The sequence below is a fragment of the Pseudorca crassidens genome, chromosome X (genome assembly GCF_039906515.1).
Source record: "Pseudorca crassidens isolate mPseCra1 chromosome X, mPseCra1.hap1, whole genome shotgun sequence".
NCBI classification, from domain to species: Eukaryota; Metazoa; Chordata; class Mammalia; order Artiodactyla; family Delphinidae; genus Pseudorca; species Pseudorca crassidens.
In genome coordinates, this window is record NC_090317.1 from 72,050,643 (window position 1) to 72,076,824 (window position 26,182).

Sequence of the window (26,182 nt, forward strand, 5' to 3'; positions counted from 1 at the left end):
AAGGACATAGGTGAAAAAACTAGTGAAATTTGAATAGAGTCTCTAGTTTGGTTAATAGAACTGTACCAATGCTAATTTCTTAGTTTTGATAAATGTACCAGATTAAGATGTTAACATTAGGGGAAGTTAGATAAGGGTATAGGGGACCTGTCTGTACTATATTTGAAACTCTACTGTAAATCCAAAGTTCTTTCAACATAAAACTATCGAAGAAAAAAATATAATTTCTTATGTGGTAGGTACACATTTAATGGTTTTATTCTTCTTTACATCTAGTACATCCATTATATTCTTTTAAAAAAATTTTATTTTGAACAGTTTTATTTTATTTTTTAAATTTTTGTTTATTTGGTTTAATTTTTATTTATTTGGCTGCGTTGGGTCTTCCTTGCTGCACGTGGGCTTTTAGTTGCAGCGAGTGGGGACTACTCTTCATTGTGGTGCGTGGGCTTCTCACTGCAGTGGCTTCTCTCCTTGTGGAGCCTGTGGTAGTTGCAGCACGTGGGTGCTAGAGCATGCGAGCTTCAGTAGTTGCGGCGCGCAGGCTGTAGGGCACGTGGGCTTCAGTAGTTGTGGCTCGCGGGCTCTAGAGCACAGGCTCAGTAGTTGTGGTGCACAGGCTTAGCTGCTCCGCAGCATGTGGTATCTTCCAGGACCAGGGATCGAACCCGTGTCCCCTGTGTTGGCAGGCAGATTCTTAACCACTGTGCCACCAGGGAAGTCCCCATCCATTATATTCTTTTCTTAAGTTTATTTTATTGAAGTATAGTTGATTTACAATGTTGTGTTAATTTCTGCTGTACGGCAAAGCAATTCAGCTATACAGATATATACATTCTTTTTTATATTCTTTTCCATGATGATTTATCACAGGATATTGAAGATAGTTCCCTGTGCTATACAGTAGGACCTTGTTTATCCATTCTCTATAGTTTGCATCTGCTAATCCCAAACTCCCAATCCCTCTCTCCCCTACCCCCCATTATATCCTTTTATACACATGAACTATTTTATAATTTAAAAACCAATATAGGAAAAATGTAAGGGATCTAAAACAAGCCATCTGTGGAAGGGACCTACAAAATTTTTAATACCCCAAATTCAATTAAGTTGATTTGGGGTAAGCACAGGATGGATTGTTCCAGTAGGTAAGAAGCTTTTATTTTAGCAAATATATGCGCTTTCTTTAGTTGCGTCGAGTGGGGGCTACTCTTCGTTGTGGTGCGTGGGTCTCTCGTTGCGGTGGCTTCTCTTGTTGTGGAGCACAGGCTCTAGAGTGCAGGCTCAGCAGTTGTGGTGCTCGGGCTTAGTTGCTCCGTGGCATGTGGAATCTTCCCAGACCAGGGCTCGAACCCGTGTACCCTGCATTGGCAGGCGGATTCTTAATCACTGTGCCACCAGGGAAGCCCTACTGAGCTCTATCTGACGAAATGGGATATTAACAGAACAAGGATAGTCTGCAAGTCATCAGATACAAGAGTCCAAGGTAGAGGCCAAAGTCATCAATATTCCCCAGCACTGTCTAGGAGGATGTTCTGGTATCAAGTCCATCCCTATACAGAAGATGGGTACATGAGGTTATGACAGCTTGATCCCAGCCATTCAAATTGGCCCGTGTAACAACCAGATAATCGTGTGCCTCCTGATGTGATACAACAGGAAGCACACACCATCAGTTATGAAACATCTTGTTCCTCCCCCTCCCTCGAAAATAAAAACATTCTGAACTTGACGCTAATCAAGCCTCCTGGTCTAACTTCCCATTTACAGGATATACAGGGAATAGAAGACTATTGGGGATACAGTCAGCCATACTGGGAGAAAGTCAAAGTGACCTGGTTTTCTCAACAACAAATGCCATTAAAAAAAGAGAGAGAGGTGGAACTGTTAAAGATTAGAAAGGACTTAAAAGACGTGAACCAAATATAATGTTTGAATCCTGATTTCAACAAGCCAAATGTATACATTTTTTTGAGACAATGGGGACATCTGTACATAGATGGGGTATTAGATAGTACAAGGGGATTTTTTTGGGGGGGCTGCGCCATGCAATATGAGGGACCTTAGTTCCCCGACCAGGGATCGAACCCGTGCCCCCTGCAGTGGAAGCTCGGAGTCTTAACCACTAGACTGCCAGGGAAGTCCCATGATTATTGTCATTTTTGGTATGTGATAAAGGTAGAGGAGTTTTTAAAGTTTTATCCATAAGAGCTACATAATGAAGAATTTTCTGGCAAAATATGATGTCTGAAAAAAAATATGATGTCTGGGATTTACTTTAAAATACTACAGCACCTCTCCAAGAAAAGTGGGAGGGATAGATGTAAGAAGACTGGCAAAATGTTAATTGTTCAAGCTATATGAGGGGTTCATGAGGGTTCATTATACACCTCTACTTTTAAGTATGTTTGGAATTTTCCATAGTAAAAATATAAAGGTAAAATCCAACTTACTGCCCTGGTTCTGATTGTCTCCTCACTAAGCAACATTCTGATTACAATGTCTTCTCCTGTAGACTTGTCAACTAGCAGAGAATGTACTAATGAGCAAATATGGGTACTTGCCTATTTGTTAAATTTCTCATTGCTGATTAACAAATTAGTAAATGTTTATGTATCAGTTTGCTTTAAGGTTTAGACACAGCTTCTGATTGGTGAGGCAAAGACCACGGGCTGGGATGAATGCGACCACTGGCCAACTAACTGGGTGGCCAACTGGTCTTCCCTGAGTGGACGGATTACCCCCCAACAGTTTTGCATTCATTGTTTTGCCAGCGTGCCGTGCTTTCCTACTTGAACTGCAACCCTGGTAAATTGTGATTTAGGAACTGATGAGCTGTGGAATTAGAACAAGGAAAGAAGGTCCACCTCTCTTCTCCTACTCATCATTATTATTTGTAACAATAAAACGAGAGTTAACACATACTGAGTGCTTACTATGTGCCAGGCATTATTCTAAGCACTTCACAATGTATTTTTCATTTAATCTTTACGATTATCCTACTATCCTACATTCACAGATGAGGAAACTTAACGCCCAGGGGACTTGCCTAAAGAGCCATAGGAGTCTGACTTAAAAGCATGTTCCTAGGCATTAGGACATATTATCTTCATTTGAAAACAATGTCGTAAGTCATCTGGTTTATTTTGTAAATCACACACAGGAGCATCTCTGAACTGTCTCTAGGCTCTGAAGCAGCATATTACAGACTAGGCAAGTAAATATGTCCCTGGCAAAATGCACAAGGGTAGCATATGTTGGAGAACAGAAGATTTTGTAATGAGTACTGGGGGGAGGGGACAGGGCAGTATAGCCTCTTTTACCTGTATATTGAGAGATTATCTTCTAAGTCTTGGGCACTACCTATGTTAAGACAGGACACCTAGGGAAAGCGCCAGGCTGTCCTCTTTACACAGCTCCCACTGAATCAAAAGCAGTTTAAGTGCTTGAAATTTTAATAATTAGAGGTTTGCATGGAAAAGCTTAGAATTTGTGTTATAAAATGAGGAGCCCTTGAAACTAGAAATTAATTGACTAAACTGGTACGTGAAATGTGTATAAATTGAATGGATGTATTACTATGTAATAACTTACTTCGAAATAATAATTTAAAAAATCATCATGCTAGGATGGAGTCAAAGAGAACAACTTCTGATTTAGTTGCAAGAAGTTTCTCGTCTTACCTTTTTAAAGAATTTATATTATATCTTCTGGCAAAAAAATTCTGCCCAGTCTGATATTTATTGCTCAGAGTTAGGAGTAGCCATACTTGCTTGGTGATCTGAGAGTTAAATCTCATAACTTACAATTTGATTCTAAAGTAAAAAAAAAAAAAAATGAAATGAGAAGCAAAACTTTTAAAAACCCCAAGTTTTGGGAATTCCCTGTGTAAGGTCGGATCTTAACAAACGGCACCGCGAAACAGAGGAAAGCTTCAAGTGAGCTTTATTAGGGAGCGCTCCCGGGCGAGGTTCACTGGTCCCAGAGAAAGGGGCCAGAGAAGTCGCACCCGGGAGAGGGTTGGGCAAGATTTTATAGGGGAAGAAGGGAAAGGGGTGTGGTGAATCTGGGAGGGTGCAGGGTATTCCTTATTTGGTGGTCTTTTCAGGTATCCTGGGGGACGGTTAGTCCTGCCCCTCGAAAGGCGGGAAGGCTGGGCCGGGTTCAAAGTCCCCAGGTCAGTTCCTGGAACAGGGTAGTCCGGAAAGTCTCCAGGTCAGTTTTTGGAACTGGGTGGTCCGGAAAGTCTCCAGGTCAGTTTCTGGAACTGGGTGGTCCGGAGAGTTTCGGTCTGATGCAACCTGTGAATCTGATTGTGTTCCACTGCCTCGGGCCAGTTGGCCTTACACCCTGGCTGTCCAGTGGTTAGGACTCGGGCGCTTTCACTGCCTCAGCCCAAATTCAATCCCTGGTCAGGGAACTAAGATCCTGCAAGCCGTGTGGCCAAGCTTTTATTCTAAACTTGAATTTCAGAAACACATCAAGTAACTTGGAAGAAAAGCTAAAATATTTAAATTACAAAAGTTAGTGGTGGACAAATTCTTACGCTTTTTTCATATCTGCATAATTTGGCTTTATTACAGTACTTGGAGCTGTCTAGAGCCGTCAGATATTTGTGTTTTACTTTTATTTGACTGTGTCATAAAGAGTTGTTTATTTTAAATAAAGGAGAGTCAAGTAAACTGAGAAGTTGTTTTCTGGCCCTGCCACAAAGGGAGGTGAAGTCAATACATGGTTCTGAAGCTTTCCCCTCTACCTGTGTAGATTCTCATCCGTAATAGTGACTCACCAAGGCACTGATCTTCAGCCAAGGGGATAATAAAACTCTGGGTGAGAGTGGAAGCAACTCTCCACGTGGGGGGAGAAGATTAACAGGGAATGGGAGTTTGAAAACGTCTCTCAAGTAATTCTGACAAGCCCTCCCTTCCTGAGGATTTCTACTTAGTCTGGAATATTTTGCAATTTCACATTAAGATCGAGGTTTCACTTTAAGGAGCTAGAATAACTTAAATTGGTCTAAATGTGTGAACTATTGTTTATTCAGAATAGATAATAACCACAGCTAACATTTACTGGGTGTGAACCATGTGCCAGGCACTGTGATGAGCACTTCATAGGCACTATCTCATTTAACTCTCACTACAACTCTGTCAGATAGCTGAGGAAGCAATGTTAGTTAATTGCTAGTAAGCTGTTATACATAAGTATACATGATACTTAAGCCTGTATTTCAAACCACCACACACTACACTGTTTCTAAGACACTTGGATCTGAAATGTGGGTTTCTGTTGAAATTTTTTTTTTTTTTTTTCTGTATGCAGGCCTCTCACTGTTGTGGCCTCTCCCGTTGCGGAGCACAGGCTCCGGACGCGCAGGCTCAGCGACCCTGGCTCACGGGCCCAGCCGCTCCGCGGCATGTGGATCCCCTGGGACCGGGGCACGAACCCCTGTCCCCTGCATCAGCAGGCGGACTCTCAACCACTGCACCACCAGGAAAGCCCCTGTTGAAATATTTTTTTCCTCATAGTCCACAAAGAGATTCTACTGGAATCTGGAGTTACAGCTGGCAATCACAAGGTTGGAGGAAGTGAAACGACTGATAAATTTACCTCAAGAGAATGAAAAAGTGTTGTCCCAACTTTTCTCTCTATTGTAAATTGGTGATCGAGCCTGTAACTTGCTTATGATATTGTCTAAAGATTTAGGAGTATTTAAATTATGCTCTATTGTTTGCAACTTAGACACCCTTGGTGAGAAAGTTACGTTAAACCTCAGACTACACCTCTTTTTAAATTACTTTTTTTTTCAAATTACTTTCTTAACCAGGAGTCTAATAAGCACCTGATATTATATATAAAGCTTATGTACACACCACTATATTTAAAATAGATAACCAACAAGGACCTCCCGTATGGCACAGGGAACTCTGCTCAATACTCTGTAATAGGGACTTCCCTGGTGGCACAGTGGTTAAGAATCCGCCTGCCAATGCAGGGGACACGGGCTCAAGCCCTGGTCCGGGAAGTTCCCACATGCCGCGGAGCAACTCAGCCCGTGCGCCACAACTACTGAGCCTGCGCTCTAGAGCCCGCTAGCCACCACTACTGAACCTGTGTGCCACAACTACTGAACTCCGCACGCCTAGAGCCCATGCTCTGCAACAAGAGAAGCCACCGCAATGAGAAACCCGCGCACCACAATGAAGAGTAGCCCCCGCTCCGCTCAGTGCAACTAGAGAAAGCCCGCGTGCCACAACGAAGGCCCAACGCAGCCAAAAATTAAAAAAAAAAAGAAAATTAAAAAAAATTACTCTGTAATAACCTAAATGGGAAAAAAACTTGAAAAAGAATAGATACGTGTATATGTATAACTATGTTGTACACCTGAAACTAACACAACATTGTTAATCAGCTATGCTCCACTATAAAATAAATTTAAAAAATTTTTTTTAAAAAATAAAAAAACTTTATGTGTATTTATATCACAGCTTTTACTATATTTTCAAAATTATCCATATCCCCAAACAGGGTAAGATCCATTATTTTAACCACTGTTTGATAGACTGAGAGCTGTTTGATAGAGAACAAAGGTAAAGGCTGAAAATTCCTCGTTGATAAGAAATCCATTAGTTTTAAATTTAAGTATTGAAACCTACGGATTTTTGTAATATAATATTGGGGAAACTTCATCAAATTGTCTAAATCAGGGATTGGGGAAGGACGGGGCTGGGGGTGGGGTGGGGCAGGTCTCCCTATCACTTGGGAGGCTTTAAAAAAAACCCTCCTCGCAGACTCTGGTGACCTTTCCCACCACCAGAATCTAGAGCCCCCCCCCCCTTCTCCCAGAATCTAGAACATTTGTTTACTAATGAATGCTCATCTTAACTCCCAGTGTATTTGGGGAAGAAACAAAGAAACAAATAAGACTGGTTTAAACTTTTGCCTTCAGGGTCATAATATGTGCCCAGCACTATGCTGATGTTATTTTAAAAGATAGGCAGACTGTCAATATTTAGGATAAAGGAATTTAGGAAGTGAGTTGTCTAAAATAAACAGCTTCTAATATACTTTCTTTGATACAGTTGTGAAAACTGAAGCAAAATATATCTGGCACCCTACCAACTTTCATTTTTCATTGATAAATTCTTTTTCCTTCCTAAGTATTTAACTATGTCTCTAGTTTTGGGAACTAGAGCAAATAAATGTGCTCCCAAGTTTTCCCATATAGCTGTTTCCTCCCTTTATAGTATTCCAGATTTCATAAGAAGGAAACACAGGAAAAATGAATAAATTTGTGATCATTGATATGACATACCCTTCACCTACTAAAATGTAATTTAATTCTGCTTACTCTGTTATTTGACCACTTCTTACAGTTAACTCAGTCAAATTTTTGGTTGATACAAGTTCTTATTTGTACTGTGTAAGTGAGAGAGTCACAAACACAGGATATAAGTACACATTTTTATTTTACTGTAAATCAGGATGAGTGGGTATTTTTAAAAGTTGAAAAGCTGTAATGTGCAGTTGATTGAAAACACTGCATTCTGAGACCCCAAAATGTGGAAAATCCTAACCTGTACAGGCATTTTTAAATAAATGATTTTTAAAGTCTTACATCTATTTAAACCAACTTGCAGAATTCATAATTTATATGTAATTTAAGTTGTCAGTTTAGGTATGACATTTATAAATAATAGATTGAATGCATAACATTAGGGTAATTTATTATTTTTAAAAACCTTGAATATTTATTACGAACCAAAAAGCAAAGGATAAATTTGTAATACTATATACCTGATAATTAAAATATTGTGATTCTATACTTCTTCTAAAGTACTTATGTTTACCAAAGGATTATTATGAATATTGTTGCTAGTATTATTTTAAGGATGATCTGCATCAGAATTATAGATGTGCATGTTAAAAATGCACATTCCAAGCCCAGGAATTTAAATTTACAATAAGCAACCCCTATTCCCATTTTGATGTAACACTTGTTGAAGAACAGTGATGCCAAGCAGGAACCTCTGGGGCTCCTGGGCAGGGAGGCCTTTCTGTCCCCCATTTCTTGTAGGCAAGACTCCAGCCTCCATGACCTTCCCTGAGTTCCAAAGGGCAGACCTGAACAGTTGCTAATCAAGGGCCTGAGGCAAGACTAAAGGGACCAGAGAAGTTCAGGAGATTAGTAGACCCTACATACACCCTAATCTTGTCAGCAACCCCACCCTTTTGAAACTCTGCAGAAGAAAGAATGCAAGACTGTTACTGCCTTGATCCTTATCACATACCTCTGACCACTACCCCTGACTATATAACCTCTCCCTATTCCCCAGTGAAGGGAGGCACAGTTCTTGAGGTGCTAGCCTACTGTGTTCCCCTTTGCCTGGCAAAGAAAGCAAGCCACTCTTTCTCCTCCATTAACACTGTCTCCATATTTCTGTTTGGCATTGCTGCACAGAGAGCCAAGATTTTGGCAACAAATTTGGGGGCTCGTCCGGGATTGACTCATGGGCAGGAGGCCCCGTAGGGCCCTCGGTTTGATCGGTTACTCAGGGATTTCTCTCCACACCACCCTCCCCAGGGAGAGCAGAGGGTTGGAGGATTTCTCTGAGGCCAGATCGCCAGGGTTCCCCTGCCATAGGGCCCTGCCCCGATCATACCCGACCCGCCGTCTCAGCTGCAGAACTCCATGGCTGCGGCGGAGATCGGGGGAGAGGTTGCCCTAGCAGCTGCCGAGGCTTTCTTTGCCTTCAGGACACCTTCCTTCTCCCTTCTCCGCATCAGCCCGGACATCTACCCTGAGACAACATTAACTCTTGGAGGATCAGAAAGAGGGCGTTTGGTACGTCGCAACAAACCTGCCAGCAATTTGGTAAGTTCCCTGGAGTGCACACCGTAGCCTCTTTGACTTTGTTCGTTTGGGGAACTTCGGTTCCAGTTTGGGGAGTTCTCCCTGTGAAGGGAAATTCCATTTGTAAGGCGCCGCTTCGGACAAAGGTCACACGTCTAGTGGGACTGGGAAGTCACATTTAGGGCATTTTTGCCATTTGCTTTTTGATTTCTGGGCATCTCTTTGCTGATATTTTTAATTTTGAGTGTGGCTTCCAGCTGGCAAGGTTTGGGTTCGTTTGGTTACTTTGGTTTGAGCGCGCAGACATGTTACTAACTGCTCAAGCTAGAATGGGAAGCGCTTCCTGTAAGGTTCCACCCCTACCTGGGAGCCCCTTAGAAAAAATTTTGAATGACTGGTCAACCTATAGCTATGATCCAATGACAAAGAAAAATGGCCTAAAAATGGGTCTCTTACAATTAGATCTTTATTGCCACAGGATGGGAAAATGGACTGAGGTTCCCTTATGTCCAGGACTTTCTCCTGTAATTGAAAGCCTGAGGAATCAGAAAAACTCTCCTGGCTCAGGGAGGAAAACAAGCCTCCCCCACTTCTGCATGTTCCCTTACTCCTTCAGATTGTTCTGATAAGCCTTAGTAGACCCTGGAACGTGGAATATCGAGGTTCCCGGCTTGGCCAAAGATATCCAGCCGGTGATATTAAGTAGAAGGGTTATATAGTGTCTAAATATAAGGTACCAATTTCTTAAACGTAGGGAAGATCCTCAAAAAATGTTTATAAATAGATTACCAAAATAGGAGGCCACTGGTCTGACTAAACTAACCATAGCTGATATTCAGAGCCTGATAGGAATTTTGGAAGAGGACTCCTCCCCTAAGCTAAATGAGGAAAAGTAAAACTTTCCAACATGGGTGAATGGGTATGTCAGTCCTTCAATATCATTGAGGTAGTCACCCAATTCTTTGAAAAAGAAAACAAAACTGTCCTTGTTTTACGAATGTAGTCTTTACAGGACCAGAGGTGTGGCTCCGAAAATAATCCAAAACCCACCAATCTCTTTCACCAGTCCCAAAACCTTCCCTATTTATCTTAAGAGGCTTATAAGTATTAAACAAAAGGGAAACAAAGTCATCCTAGGAGGAACTTGCCTGTACCATTGAGATGCAAATGTCCTATCTGGTCTTCTCAGGAACACTTAGCTCTGCCATCTTTTTAAACTGGAAATTTTAAAAAGGGTAAAGTAATTTAGAATTTGACTTGTCAAGGATAAATAGAAATCTTAAGTGTCTTTTCTTCTGTAAACACTAGTAAAAAGGGTTTAACCATCTAGATAGGTGACCTTGATGTGTTCCATCTGCTAGAAACCCAATTTGAATCCAACCCCTTGTAACTGATGGCTTTTATGTTGTACCCGACTCAGGGCTGAAATTCGAACAGAAACTATGAGGCCTCTATGTTGGTTTGTGTGTTCGTAAGTGTCTATATGTGTGTTGTAGGTGTATGGTATTGCCAAAAATGAATTCGTAAAAGAGCTCTACTAGTTGGCTTTTTAAAAAATTAAGTGCTTATATAAATACTCAAAAATAGAAAATAATCTGGCTAGAATGAATTTCAGGTTCATGTCATCTGCAAAATATTCAGTACTAAACGGATATCTGGTATTGAAGGTGGCTTAAGCTTGTTGGTTTGATTAATATAGATATGTTAGAGTCATCAATGTCAAGTATAATACTTCTGTCGTACACCTAGAGGTCAAATAAGACCTTATTCTGTATCTATTACAAATTTGTCAACAAGAAAAGGAACTCAATGGGAAAAAACTTTTAAGGAAAGTAAGATATGTGTTTTTAGTAAAAGGTGTGAAGGGCTTCCCTGGTGGCGCAGTGGTTAAGAATCCACCTGCCAATGCAGGGAACACGGGTTTGAGCCCCGGTCCGAGCCCGTGTCCTGCAAGATCCCACATGACGTGGAGCAACTAAGCCCGTGCGCCACAAATACTGAGCCTGTGCTCTAGAGACCGTGAGCCACAACTACTGAAGCCCACGCGCCTAGAGCCTGTGCTCCGCAACAAGAGAAGCCACCGCAATGAGAAGCCCGCGCACCTCAACGAAGAATAGACCCCGCTCCCACAACTACAGAAAGCCTGCGCGCAGCAACGAAGACCCAACTCAGTCAAAAATAAACTAAATAATTTTTTTAAAAAAGCATTAAAAAAATGTGTGAAGAATGAAAAATACTGAAAAGAGTGATACATAATCAGGATTTTCTAAGATTGGACTAAATTTAGTTGGGTACATGGATTTCAATAGGAATGGGCTAGAACAAGACTGGATTTGGTTTCTCCAAAGTATTCTTTTTTTTTTTTTTTACATCTTTATTGGAGTACAATTGCTTTACAATGGTGTGTTAGTTTCTGCTTTATAACAAAGTGAATCAGTTATACATATACATATGTTCCCATATCTCTTCCCTCTTGCGTCTCCCTCCCTCCCACCCTCCCTATTCCACCCCTCTAGGCGGTCACAAAGCACCCAGCTGATCTTCCTGTGCTATGTGGCTGCTTCCCACTAGCTATCTATTTTACGTTTGGTAGTGTATATATGTCCACGCCACTCTCTCACTTTGTCACAGCTTACCCTTCCCCCGCCCCATATCCTCAAGTCCATTCTCTAGTAGGTGTCTTTATTTTTTTTTATTTATTTTTTTTTTTGCGGTACGTGGGCCTCTCACTGTTGTGGCCTCTCCCGTTGCGGAGCACAGGCTCCGGACGCGCAGGCTCAGCGGCCATGGCTCACGGGTCCAGCCGCTCCGCAGCATGTGGGATCTTCCCGGACCGGGGCACGAACCCGTGTCCCCTGCATCGGCAAGCAGACTCTCAACCACTGCGCCACCAGGGAAGACCAGGTCTGTGTCTTTATTCCCATCTTACCCCTAGGTTCTTCATGACTTTTTTTTTCTTTCTTAAATTCCATATATATGTGTTAGCATACAGTATTTGTTTTTCTCTTTCTGACTTACTTCACTCTGTATGACAGACTCTAGGTCTATCCACCTCACTACAAATAGCTCAATTTCGTTTCTTTTTATGGCTGAGTAATATTCCATTGTATATATGTACCACATCTTTATCCATTCATCCGATGATGGATACTTAGGTTGCTTCCATCTCCTGGCTATTGTAAATAGCGCTGCAATGAACATTTTGGTACATGACTCTTTTTGAATTATGGTTTTCTCAGGGTATATGCCCAAATCAAAACTACAGTGAGGATATCATCTCACACCGGTCAGAATGGCCATCATCAAAAAATCTAGAAACAAATGCTGGAGAGGGTGTGGAGAAAAGGGAACACTCTTGCACTGCTGGTCGGAATGTACAGCCACTATGGAGAAAAGTACGGAGGTTCCTTAACAAACGTGCCTTCTTAAGTCTTTTGTCATTATAGACACTTACGGTTTCAATCTAATGCCTTTGCAAAAAATGCTTCCCCTTCAAGAAGATTTATAGAAAGGACTTTTGGATATATACAAGTTTCTGACTTTCAGACCATAATGCTGAACTGTGTAAGAAAATGAAGAATTCTAATGAAAAACCTGATGGCCTCATAAAGCTGTTAACCAAAAAAGGATTAGTTATACAGGATGGAGTGAACTGGTGAATATGGTTATTTTTATTGTTTCTATCTGAAAAAATTACCGGTTTAAATCTGTGTTTTCCAGGTATAAGGAGACCTTCCCCTCAAACTCATTATAACTTACAGAAATTTGGTAAATTATACTTTTTTGTAAGCAGAATTGAAACATTTATCTTATCTATCTGCTCCCTCCAGAGTTTGGAAACTCTTAGGTTCCCTGCAGCTTTATCAGATAAATTAGGAAGGCTACCCCACTAGTGGTTACAGAAATCCCAAGGTATTTTGGAGACCTCAAAAAGGGAGGAATTCACCTACATAGGTTAGGCAAAAATCTGTGATAAACCCTTGGTGTGACTTTCTTAGCCCTGAGAGGTCCTTTAAAAGTCCAGTCTGAGACTCCTTATAAAAGTTTCAGCAAGGGCTTCCCTGGTGGCGCAGTGGTTGAGAGTCTGCCTGCCGATGCAGGGGACACGGGTTCGTGCCCCGTTCTGGGAAGATCCCACATGCCGCGGAGAGGCTGGGCCCGTGAGCCATGGCCGCTGAGCCTGCGCGTCCGGAGCCTGTGCTCCGCAACGGGAGAGGCCACAACAGTGAGAGGCCCGCGTGCCACAAAAAGAAAAAAAAAAAAAGTTTCATCAAGTAAAAAGTCTATATGATCAATTACAGTTATATAAATCATCAAACCAAGTTTACTGAGACCACACTTATTTTGCAAACCATTTAGTTTTAATTTGGTTACATTTAGTAGAAAAGAGGGTAATTTTAGAGAGAAAAAGATTTTACAATCAATGTTAAATCCCAGTTTTGTTAATGGAGATCTGTAATTATTAAGACTCATCTTCCACATAGTTCTTTGCTGTTATGTTATATTAATGTAAAGTTTAATCGAATCATCATTATTATTATTTTTTAGAACAACAGACATAATATCTCACAGTTTCTGTGGAAACAGATATAGGAAAACAGGTGCAACTTAGCTGGGAATGTCAAAGCCTCAGGCTCCGGCTCTCAGGCAGGCTGCCATCAAAATATTGGCAGGGGCTACAGTCATCTCAAAGCTCAACTGGGGGCTTCCCTGGTGGCACAGCGGTTGGGAGTCTGCCTGCCGATGCAGGGGACACGGGTTCGTGCCCCGGTCGGGGAAGATCCCACATGCCGCGGAGCGGCTGGGCCCGTGAGCCATGGCCGCTGGGCCTGCGCGTCCGGAGCCTGTGCTCCGCAACGGGAGAGGCCACAACAGTGAGAGGCCCGCAGTGCCGCGCAAAAAAAAAAAAAAAAAAAAGTTTCAGCAAGTAAAAAGTCTATATGATCAATTACAGTTATATAAATCATCAAACCAAGTTTACTGAGCCCACACTTATTTTACAAACCATCTAGTTTTAATTTGGTTACATTTAGTAAAAAAGAGGGTAATTTTAGAGAGAAAAAGATTTTGCAATGAATGTTAAATCCCAGTTTTGTTAATGGAGATCTGTAATTACTAAGACTCATCTCTCACATAATTCTTTGCTGTTATGTTATATTAATGTAAAGTTTAATCGAATCATTATTATTATTATTATTTTTTAGAACAACAGACATTATCTCAGTTTCTATGAGCCGTGGCCGCTGAGCCTGTGCATCCAGAGCCTGTGCTCCACAACGGGAGAGGCCACAACAGTGAGAAGCCAGCGTACAGCAAAAAAACAAACAAACAAACAAACAAAAAAAACACAAAAACTCAACTGGGGGAGAGTCCCCTTCCAAGACTGCTCATGTTGCTGTCAGGTCTTCCTTCTTTGTCACATAGGCCTCTCCACTGGCTCTCTGAATGTCCTCATGACATGGCAGCAGTCTACTCATAAGGAGTTGGGAGATTGTTGGGGAAGGTCCACTCATTGGGCAGAAGTCAGGTTACAGAGAATAATTCACCAATCACTGTCCAGCAGCGGGGTGTGAATGTGCAGGTGTTTCACGGCCACCTGAACGCGCCAGTCTGCGTGGCGGGCAGAAGACACTGTGCTGGACGCGCCGCGGCTCAGGTAGCGCAAGTTGGAGAGCCTGTGGTGCGGGATGGTGGGCAGGGCACTGCAGATGGCCTCCTCGTTCATGGTAGTGGGTGGCGCAGGCACTCAGGCAGCTGGTCGATTCCCTGCGAGCCGGGTCGGCAGGCCCTACAGCCTGCCGGACATTAGGTCACGAGGGCATCCATTCTCCGCGCAGCCCACGCCAAGCCGGAGCGGAGTTTAATTGCATTATTAAAGGATACTCTAAGTTTGTTTCTGAAGCTTATCTCCGTAATTTCTTTGGATGAAGATCAGATGCCCCATGACCTGCAACCAGGGGATTATGCATACCGGAAAAGACAAAATTTAAAGGACTATCTCCAACCTGGAGAGAAGGACCCTTTTCAGGTACTCTTAACTAGCTTATGCACAGCAAAACTGAAGGGAATTGACTTTTGGATTAATTTCCACTCATAAAGGGCCCCTGCACTGGAGTGGCCTATAGAGAGGATGGCTGACCTTGAAAATCACCTCAAAACAATGCTCAAACAAAGGAGAAACTACACTCACACCAGGGCGAGAAGACGACGACATCAGAAGTAGACAGCTTGCCCGAGATCCTGGACCTGGCTCATTTCCCCTTCCCTTGAAGCTCTCTTACCTCCCTTCAAAGCGGGAGACGGGGTGCTGCTGAAGTATGAAAAAGAGCAATGACCTGAGCAGCAGCAGCAGCCTGAAGAAAAAAATGAAAGGGATCTTATCTTAGCACGTTCTTCTTACTACTCACGCCTCTCTAAAATTAGATAGAGTAAAACCGTGGGTACATCATACCAGAGTAAGAAGATTATCAGCTATTGACCAGCCAAGCCTGCCTACAGCCAACAGACTCCTGAGAAACAGACATCTCACCCTTTGGGAAACTTTAAGTATTTGTTCCGACAAGTGGAATGAAAGTTGTTTTCTTATCCTTTCTCATACCTTCTACCTATAGATTCACATGCTGATTATTTCGATAATTCTAACTGCTAGACATGTGGTCAGCTTCCTATTTCTGGGTCTTCAGGATTGCCTTGATAGGTTTTCCCCATACAGGGAATGGTTTGGAAACAACTGGCTACAATAAGTCTCTCTGAAGTGCCGGTTCCAGACTGGGCTTCAGACTTACTCCCCTGAATTCCCAAGGAAATGAGATCTGTTCTGTCTACTAACGTTCTAGTTGTCACTCCTCTTACTTCTAACTGGGTCTGCTACACCAAAATGGCAAAACAAAGGTTTGAGTTCTTAATCACACAAGACTCAGATCCAGGACTTGGAACTCAAATACTTCTAATTTGTTATCTATTCCCCCAAATTTAGGCAGGAATACGCCCCAGCTCAGCAAGAAGTAGTTAAAGCTGTTGTCGCCCCGTTCCCTAAAAGATTTGGGGAAAGATACAGCTGAAGTGGGGATGAAAACCGAGTCTCCCGAAAGCTGAGTTCCTCTGCCGAGTTTACGATTAACATCTCTATCCAAAACGATTGTTCCCTTTTCTTGTCCAACATCTGTTCTCCTCAAGATTGAGGAATATCAAAGAAAAGGAAGGGATCGATGCTGAGTAGGGCCCTCTGGGGCTCCTGAGCCGGGAGGCCTTTTTGTCCCCCATTTCTTGTAAGCAAGACTCCAGCCTCCATGACCTTCCCTGAGTTCCAAAGGGCAGACCTGAACAGTTGCTAATCAAGGGAGGAGCAGCCACAAAACCACCTGAGGCAAGATTAAAGTGACCAGAGAAGCTCAGGAGATTAGGAGACCCTGAACACACCCTAATCTTGTCAGCAACCCCACCCTTTTGAAACTCTGCAGAAGAAAGAAGAATGCAAGACTGTTACTGCCTTGATCCTTATCACATACCTCTGACCACTACCCCTGACTATACAACTTCTCCCTATTCCCCAGTGAAGGGGGGCACAGTTCTTGAGGCCCTAGCCTACTGTGTTCCCCTTTGCCTGGCAAAGAAATAAAGCCACTCTTTCTTTCTCCTCCATCACTCTGTCTACATATTTCTGTTTGGCACTGGTGCACAGAGAGCTAAGATTTTGGCAACAACAGCTGATACAGAGGATAGCATAAATTTGGGAATGTTGCTGAATCAGTTTCCCAAACTTCTCAGATAAGAATCACTTGGAGGGAATTCCCTGGCAGTCCAATGGTTAGGATTCTGTGCTTTCACTGCCAAGGGCATGGGTTCAATCCCTGTTTGGGGAACTAATATTCCACAAGCTGCGTGGCGTGGCCAAAAATCACTTGGGCCATCTGTAAAATATACACACCACCAGTCTTCCCCAGACATTCTGACTCAAGAAGGTTGAACTGGGGCCTGGGAATCAGTACAAGTACACCAGTGGCTTATCTTCAACGTCAGGGGGAAACAAATTAGATTATTATATTTAGGCAAATATTTGCACCGTAATACCAAAGACCCTGGAATTGCCAAAGGAGATTAAACTACCAATAGGAAAAAAATTTGTCTATTTTTACACTGATATGGAACCGGTGTTTTGGAAACACAATCCTGACCTTACCTTCTCAGGCTCCACCCCACTCCCACTGAAAAATTTCCCACTGCTTTTAGAATATAGACAAAACTCCTTACAATGGTCCACAATGCCCAGAGTCATGGTTTCCTTCCTACTGCTTCTCTATATCCAGTACCCATCTTTCTGGTCTTAATTTAAAGATGGCCCTTCTCTAGGCTAAGGCTAATCTCTTCGACCCTTGGTGCTCCTGAGGAAGTTTCCTCATTTGTAAAATGGGAATAATATTGATCTCATAGATGGTTCAGGATTAAATGAGGTCAGGTAAGAAGAGCTCTCTGCACAGAGGGGCTGGCACAGTGAATGATAGCTATTATTTAATCAAATCAAGCTCTGTTTCTACTTCACATTCAATTCAGTTCTTAAACCCACTTGCCATCTGGTTTCTGCATCCACCATTCCAAAGAAACTATTTTCATTAGGCTCACCAACTGCCAAGTCCAAATGACATATTTCAGTCCTTATCTGACTGACCTTTCTGCAAATACTGGACATTGCTGACCATTCCATCCTCTGAAATTCTCCTTTGGCATCCCAAAAAACTGTATCCTGGTTTCCTCATACTTCTCTGGCCAGTCTTTTAAAGTACCTTTTGTGGTTCCTTCATTGCTTACTTTTTCAAATTAAAAAAAAATGTTTTATCACAGTAATACATGCATATTTATACGCCAATGAGAGCTACTCAGCAAGGTCTTCCTTGACCATTAAGTTAGAACCCTCACCCCATACCCTCTCACATCACTTTGTTTTGTCTTCGGAGTACTTCTCGCACTCTGATTCACTTGTTTGTCTCCCCGCCCCCACTAGATCCTAAACTCTTTGAGGGAAGGGGTATGTTTTATTCACTGCTGTATTCAGAGCACGAAGAATAATGCCTGGCACCCACTAGGCTCAATCAGCATTTGACTGACTGAAATATCCCCCACATTTAATCAATCACTTGTAGATTCTACCTCCTCAATTCTCTCAAATCTTTGCCCACTGTTCTTGCTTCACAACTGACTCATATCTTGCTTAAATGACTGCCACAACCATCTCCAGTCCTACTCTATAGTCCATATCCCAAATTGCAGCTAAAGTGATCCAAATCCTTCAATAGATTCCTACTGCCTTTAGGATTATGTCTAGATTCTTCAGCAAAGCATATAGAGCTCTCCATGATCTGGACCCTGGCTAATTCTAGTTTCAGCTTTTGCCAGCCCCTTCCATATGCACCATGCTCTAACCATCCCTATTTATAGTCACATGCAAACTGCTTTACCTTTTCTGCTTCTACACCATGACAGCTGTGTTGCTGAGGACCTTTGGGGAAAAAATCACACAATAAAGTAAATCGGTACCATTTTAAATAAACAGCCTTTAACCTCATTTGTTCATTGAACACCTATAACAATCCTTTTATGGATCCCATGTCAGCTCCAGCTCCCATTTCCCTCATGACCATTAAAAAAAAAATACCAAGAAACACTTCAACATTAATAGAAGGGTTTACAGTGAAGAGAATGCGCCCCTCCCCAACCCTACCTCACTCCTAGAGGTGTTAAGTTTGAAGTGCAACATGCGGAATCTTCTCTGTGAATATGCAAATATGGATTTACATTCCTTTTGTCTCCTAAACAAGTGAAATTAAATGTCACCTACTATTCTAAGACTTATTTCTTCAAGAATATCTTTCCTATTAGCACATGTAGATTTTCCTCATTCTTTTTCAACAGTTGCATATTTTTTGACTGGACGTACCGCAATTCAACCTCTCTGCTACTAATGGGACATTTAGCAGGTTTTCGGTTTTTCATTCTCTCTCTCAGCAGTTCAACACTTTTATTCGAGCTCCCATCCCATTTTCACTTTTCTCACAAGGATGATTTTACCTATTCCACAGAGGAAACTGAAGCTATGAAGTGTGAATTCCTCCAACTTTCTACCTCCCTCATCTATAGGCTGATCTGTAACTCCAACTCCTTCCTTCCTTTGTCTGGGGGGGGGAATCTCTTCTCTTATAGGAGGAAATGCTATCTATGCTAACATTCCTTCCTGTTTTCACAGAGGTCTTTCCAACAATTATCTTCTCTTGCTTTTTTCCAACCCCTCCTTCTCTATTGCTTTCTCCCTTAAGCCTACGCAAGCGTACTTATTTATCTTCCTTTTTTTTTTTTTAAATTTTGGCTGCGCTTCGCAGGCTCCGCATGCAGGATCTTAATTCCCTGACCAGGAATCAAACCTGCGGCCCCTGCAGTGGAAGTGCAGAGTCTTAACCACTGGACAGGCAGGGAAGTCCCTATTTTTCTTCCATCTTAAGACTCTCCCCCTCTTTTATTCCTCACAGCCTAGCTTCTTTTTTATTTTTTTTCAGCCTAGCTTCTTGAAGGGGTAGTCTATGATCTCTCTTGTCACTTCCTCATCTTCCATCTGTCCCTCAACCTCCTGCTGGCTGGCTTCTAATCTCACTCTCTTGCTAGCTAAGGTCACCAGGGACCTCCTAGTTGCCAAACCCCAAAGCTCTCAGGCTTTATTTTACTTCTCTGTGGTATAGATGCTAAGTCTTTTTCTTTTTTCCTTTAAACCTCCTTCCTTGGTTTAAGAAATATCATTCTTCAAGTTCTCCTATTTCTGACCACCCCTAAAAATCGGTCTATACCAGCATTCTGCCCTCCATACTCTTCTGACTCTACACAGGCTTCCTGTGTGATCTCACCTACTCCCAAGTTTGCACAAATCCTAAGCTTTCTACCTATCATAGTTTAAACACACATGCTCCCAACCGAACTTAGCTATTTCTCCTACCTTCCACCCTCAATCTGTTCAGTGAATGGCCATCACCATTTACCCAATCACCTAAGTCAGAAACCTAGATTCCACTTTTTTTTTTTTTTTACTTTCCATTATCCAATCAGTCACCAAGAGGTACCTCTCATTTCACGCCTACTGCCAATGCCTCAGCCAGTTTTAAGTCTCCCTCATCTCTCATCTGGCATCAGCCCTCCCCAGCCCATCTATTTTCCACACTGTGCCAGTGATCTAAGATGAGCATTTGAACCTGAGCCTTGTAAATAATCACTACACTACATATGTTTCCTATATTCCATCCATCCAGAACTACTTGTTGTTCCATGAACAGACCATGTACTTTCATGCCCCTAAGCATTCTGTTCCCTCTGCCTAGAATACTTCCCCCGCACTGACCCCGGCAAACTCCTCCCTACTCTTCATGATCTATCTGAAGGGTTCCCCTCTACGAAGGCTTCTTATCCTCACTTCATAAGCAGAGTTGGTAACTCCTTATCACCATGAAACTTTATAAATATTTATTGCAATGATCATTTCTTATTAAACTTATTTATATTTATGTGTCTACCACTCATTCTAGACCTTAAGTGCCCTGCCATCAGAAACTGTATCTTAACGTCTGTATCAGCATCTAGCAGACTACTTGATAAAAATAGGTGGCTCGATAAATGCTGAATGAATGAATACCATGCACCCATCCAATCAAGCTAAACCAAAATTCTGGAAGCCACCTTTCATTCTTCCTTCTCCACTCCCAAATGCCAATTGGTCATCAAGTCCTGTTGATTCTATCCCCTAAACAGCTCTCAAATTCATCCCCCTCCTCCCCATCTTAATGCCACAGCCCTGGTTCAGGCTCCACTACCCCATACTTGAACTAGATTTGCCCCTCTCCAAACCACTCTCCGCACTAGTGCTGGAATTTTTTTAATTTTTTTATTCCAAAAATCATACATTCTTGTAAAAAATTCAAATACAGAAATAAAAGCACAGTACCCCACCCAGTATACACACAAGCATATAGCCCCCTCCCCTCCAATCCTCCTCCCCTCCAATCCCACTCCCCAGAGGTTATCACTGCAAACAGTTTTGTGTATATCCTTTCAGACCTTTTCCTTTGCATATACATATAAGCACATATAAATACACACACATGGGTTTTGTCATTTACAAAAACGGTATCACACTTGTTACATGATTGTTCAATTTTTCCTCATTTAATATACAGAAAATTCCTAAAACACAAATCTGATTATATCACTCCACTAGAGCGCCTCATTTCTCATAATATGAATTCATATGCATTAGCATCAAAATCAAAGCTCTTGACGATATGCTTCCTATCCATCTTTCAGTCTCATCTCTAGCCATTCCAGCATTCGAGGGACTGGAACATAAACCACCTTAAATCCTTTCTGGAACAAGGCTGGTACAAACAAACAAACAAACAAACTAGGAACACACTCTGCCATTTCTGGAGTTCGTCCTTTTCACTTCATGTTACACTCTGCCTGCACTTTTCCATCTGGCAAGCTCCTACTAATTAATTCTTCAACAATCAGCTTAAAAATTACCTCTAGGAAGACTTCCCTGACTTTTTCAGACATGATCACTCTTCTTTTTTCCCCTATACTTTATATCTAGCTTCTTAATTGCACTTATCTCACAGTACTGTAATGATTTATTAACGTCTTGAATTCCACCCCCCCTCCCCCAACTTGATGGTGATATTGTTCAGTGAAAGGAATGCGTCTTATTTCATTTTGCATCCCAAGGTTTTGATGGAACGCTTACCATGGAGCAGACGCTCAGTAATGAATCTGTTGAGGATTTTATGATTCTAGGAACATTTACTGAGTACCTACTCTGCACAGAACCATATCCTAAGCATGAAAAGAAACAGAAGACACAGTCTTTGCCCTAAGGAACTTACCATTTCCCTACCATTTCCCCTGGGGGGGAGGGACAGAACACATTTACATGGCAACATATCATTTCTGACATATAGGCTGTTTCAAATATTTAGTTATTTGCCTCCAATCCATTTAGGAACAAGGCATTGTATAATCAAATAAATAATAAAATAATGGGCAGTTCAGTTTGTCCAAGAGGTTTATGTTTTTAGTGTGGCATAGAGTCCACCAGAATCCAATTCTCTGTCCCAGCAGAGGGGCTGTCCCCTGTTCCAGCCTGCAAATTAGAAAACTGAGATGATACCATGCTTGGAAATTTTCTAATACATCAAGAGGACATAAAGTTATTAGTTATTTCATGATTTCTCTTCTTTCCCCAGGAAAGAATGATACTAAGAGCAATAAATGGAGTTAAAGGGGACACTGGAAAAGATTACTCTCTGTTAGTGGTAGGGGGAAGGGGGTTGCTTGGTTTTAAATCAAAGGGTGGCACTGCCCCCAGGAAGATCAGGAGAGGTGATTTTTTTATCAGTTACTTACTTACTAAATTTTTTTTTTTTTGTGGTACGCGGGCCTCTGACTGTTGTGGTCTCTCCCGTTGCGGAGCACAGGCTCCGGACGTGCAGGCTCAGCGGCCATGGCTCACGGGCCCAGCCGCTCTGCGGCATGTGGGATCTTCCCGGACCAGGGCATGAACCTGTGTCCCCTGCATTGGCAGGCGGACTCTCAACCACTGTGCCACCAGGGAAGCCCTTACTTACTAATTTTTAAAGGCTACGGTACTAGTTAATCTGGTGATTTCAAGATCAGACACTGTACAAATATAAACAAATGGGGGAAAGGTGAACCACCTAGGCTGGAGAACAGGGAAGGCTGACCAAGGAGGCCCAAAGGAAGCCTCATTCATCAGAGTCCAAGTCACTGTCCCCAGCAATGGAGTGGAAATCCTCACTGTCCTCCTCGTCCTCTGACAGGTGGACCTGGCTTAGTACGCTCGGCCCAGAGCGCTGCTCTTCCTCCTCCTCATCTTCTTCCTCCTCTGATACCTCATACCCACCGATGCTGCTGAAGCTTGTGTCTTGGGTGTTCGACTTGGGATCAGGCTCCTCATAGCTCCCATAACTGAGAAGAGAAACATGTCATCTCTCAAGCTCGGACACCATCCTCTAGCTGACCAGTCCCGTTCTTGGTGCCACCAAGGGATCAGCCCATCTCACCTCCCCTGGACACTAAAATGATGGTTCTGGACTGTTCTACAGGTCCCTGAGAGAAAAATGATCCTATTCAAAAACATCAACTTGCCAACTTCATATACGCAAGAATCTGAATGAAAGAAACTCCCCTACACCTGAACAACACACTGCCAGCTTACATGACCATAAATGCTCTGAGAGCCTCATAGTTTCTTCTGCCACTTACAGCTTCACTCATCTACATATCCAATTAGTCAACAGTCCTGAAGATTCTACCTTTTCAATATATCTTGTCTCTACCTCCTCCTTTCCAGCCCTATTCTGCCTGCCTTGGCTTAGTCCTTTGTGATCCCTGGCCGCCTGCACCACTGAAATCAGTCTTCATGCCTCCAGTCTTGCTCTCCTCCAATTAATTCTTCACATTTCTGCCAGAGTGCTGTTTATTTTTGTTTGTTTGTTTATTCTTAATTTTACTTAAAAAAAACCACAAGTAATGCACGTTCACTGGTTAAAAAAAAATTAGAATATACACCAGAAAAAAAGAAAAAGAAAAAAAAACACCAATAACTCTACCACCCAGAGATAATCTTTTGGTATATGACCTTCCAAATTTTTTTCTATGCACTTCACTTTGATGCTTAAACATTTTCTTTTTATTTACAAAATTGGAATACTCTACATACTCTTCAGGAATCTGCTTTTTCACTAATGTTTATAATGAACATCCTTCCATGTCAATAAACATACATCTATATCATCATTTTAATAGCTGCATGGTATTCCACTGTATGGCTGTAACAGGATTTATTTCAGTCTCTCACTAGAACATTTAAGCTGTCTTCAATTTTCCCACTATTAGAAACAATGCTGTGATAAACATCCTTGTACAAACATCTTGATGAAGGTATTTTATTGTTCCCATGGAATAACTTCCTAGATATGGAATGTGGGGGCCAAAGGGGATGCACGCTTTTTAAGTTTCTGATTTGTAATGATAAATTGCTGTATCTCTCTCACCTACCCGTTTCAATTTACATTATCAACCAGTCATTTCAGAATGTCTTTTTCCTCATGCCTTTTTCAACACTGGGCATTATCATTCATTTTAATCTTTGCCCATCTTATAGGTAAAAAAATTGCATTTCATTGTTTTATTGCATTTCTTTCTTAGGAAAGCTAATTTTTCATATATTTATTGGCCATTTGCATTTCTTTTGTAAACTGTTAATTCATGGCTTTTGCCCATCTTTCTTTTGGGGCACAGAGCAACTTTTCCAAAATACAGATCTGATCATACTACGCTCATTCAATGTCTGCCCCAAATTTTCAGACCCTTCATGATTTGGTCCTTACCTACTTCTTTAAACTGTCTCTATTACACGGATCATGATCAAAACCTCCAGCCACACTGAGCTACTTGCATTCTCTAGAAGTGCTTCATGTCTCTGTGTCGTCATACATGCTGTTCTTAGTCTCTGGAATGTCCTTCACTTTCCTTTTCATTTAGCTGATTCCTATTCTGATTCAGCTCAGCTTCTCTAACCAGCTCCCCTACTCCACTCCTACCCAAGTCCCAGAAAAATCCTGTCGCTGCCTATCAGAGCACTTTTCTTGTTACACTGTGATCATCATCTGTTTGCCTGTTTTAGATTTCCCACTAGACTAAACTCCTTGAAGCAAGGACAACATCCTTGCTTTTGTACTTGTAAATATCTGCTGGATGAATAGACTCTTACTGCTTGCTGGATACCTGTGGCTTAGATGTATCATATGTACCTTAAATCCAACACGTCCACAGACAAATTCATTTTTTGCCTCCTTTCCCACTCCATCTAATACCTGTTTTTCCTCTTTCTTCTCTCAGTGACATTCCCATTCATTATATATCTAATCTCCTTACCTCCTAAATCCAATTGATCTACCCTCTGAACAGTTCTTGAATATGTCCCTTCCCTTTCTTCCACTCCTAATAGATTCTAGCTGAATTCCTTATCACTGCCCTAGAGTTATTTAACACACAAATTTGATGTTACTTTCTTTTCCTTAAAGTGATGATTCCCATTAACCACAATCCAAATGTCTTAGCATACCAGTTAAGGTCCTCTACAGTATAATCCCTTGCTACTTCTAGAGTCACAACGCCCAGCAACCTCCCTTCTGTCTGGAATTTACTTTGCTATATTTCTGTGCCTTTGAACATACTGTTCCATCTCTAAGGATCTCCTCACCTGTTGCCACTTATCTACTTAGTAGACTCCTATTCATCCTGTAAGGCCCAGTTCAAATGTTCCCTCATCTGTGACACTTTCCCTGATTACTCCAAGCAGAGAGAGATACTCCCTCCTCAGTGGTGACTTGGCACTTTGTACTTAACCTATGCTATGTAGCTCTCATCACACTGTATTTGTAATAATTTCGTTGTATCAGTCTCTTCCACTAGACTGTGAGCTCCTCAAGGGCAGGATATGTCTTGCTCCTCTGTGTATCCCCAAGGGCCTAGCACAGTGCCTGGCCCTAGTAGGTGCTCAGGAAATGTTTGATGGATGAAAGTAATCTGATGCTGGGCCCTCTGACATCATAGCTGGGCACTGATGCCACAGCCCTGTAGCATGTTGCTACCGATTACCTGATGTTGCTATCCTCCAAACCATGAGAAGCCTCCCCACCGTCTCCCTCATAGGACATCATGCTTTCTTCATTTTCCATGCCCATCCTTGTGTTCTCCTGAAGCATGCGGGGCTGTTTGGGTCTTATCCCACCAGATCCCACATCAGAGTCACTTCCACTTTCACTCAGCTGGATAGCTGTGAAAAGAGACAGATCTTGAGATAAGTTTGACAAAGAATTAACATCATTGGCTTAGTCTTCCAGAACTAGTTAATCCCATGCATCTACAGAGGCATCTTGCCTGGACTCCTCACCTCAGAGGACTGCCTAGGGTCAACATTGACAAGATCTGTAGTTTGGAAAGAGAATTAAAAAATCATTTCCTTTTTCCATTTCAGTGCTATCTATCTGTTCTTCCCCCCCCATCATGTCCTCCTATACTCATCCCCTGCTATTGTCATTAATCCACAAAAAAATCCCAAAGCAGGATCTTTTTTCTTCATTTTCCTTCCCTATTGCCACATATAACACTTCTATCTCGTTTTTATCAAGTATTTAAATCAAAACCGCTGCTTTGGCATTGCCTTTTTGACTGTCATCTTTTGTACCTCCTGTGTTGTATTTTTTCACCTCTTCT

General features: G+C 42.0%; 1 protein-coding gene across 12 annotated transcripts in view; it reads right to left on the reverse strand.

The window, feature by feature from the left end:
- Positions 1-829: 829 nt before the first annotated feature.
- TAF1 (TATA-box binding protein associated factor 1) overlaps positions 830-26,182 on the reverse strand; it is a 111,048-nt gene continuing 85,695 nt past the window's right edge. For 5 of the 12 annotated variants that reach the window (XR_010939695.1, XR_010939691.1, XR_010939690.1 and 2 more), the window contains 4 exons: positions 25,565-25,742; positions 18,570-22,867; positions 18,307-18,347; positions 15,130-15,207 (listed from right to left, as the gene is read on the reverse strand). Coding sequence is in view for 4 of the 12 variants with exons in the window: in XM_067722235.1 (XP_067578336.1) it covers positions 15,132-15,207; positions 17,520-17,658; positions 18,307-18,347; positions 25,565-25,742 (434 nt within the window). In the remaining 8 variants the exon portion in view is untranslated. Of the gene's footprint in view, positions 1,554-3,683; positions 3,816-8,861; positions 8,957-9,998; positions 10,072-13,149; positions 15,208-17,519; positions 17,659-18,306; positions 18,348-18,569; positions 22,868-25,564; positions 25,743-26,182 lie in introns of those variants that run through there. The other 7 variants (XR_010939692.1, XR_010939693.1, XR_010939694.1 and 4 more) reach the window with 7 other exon arrangements.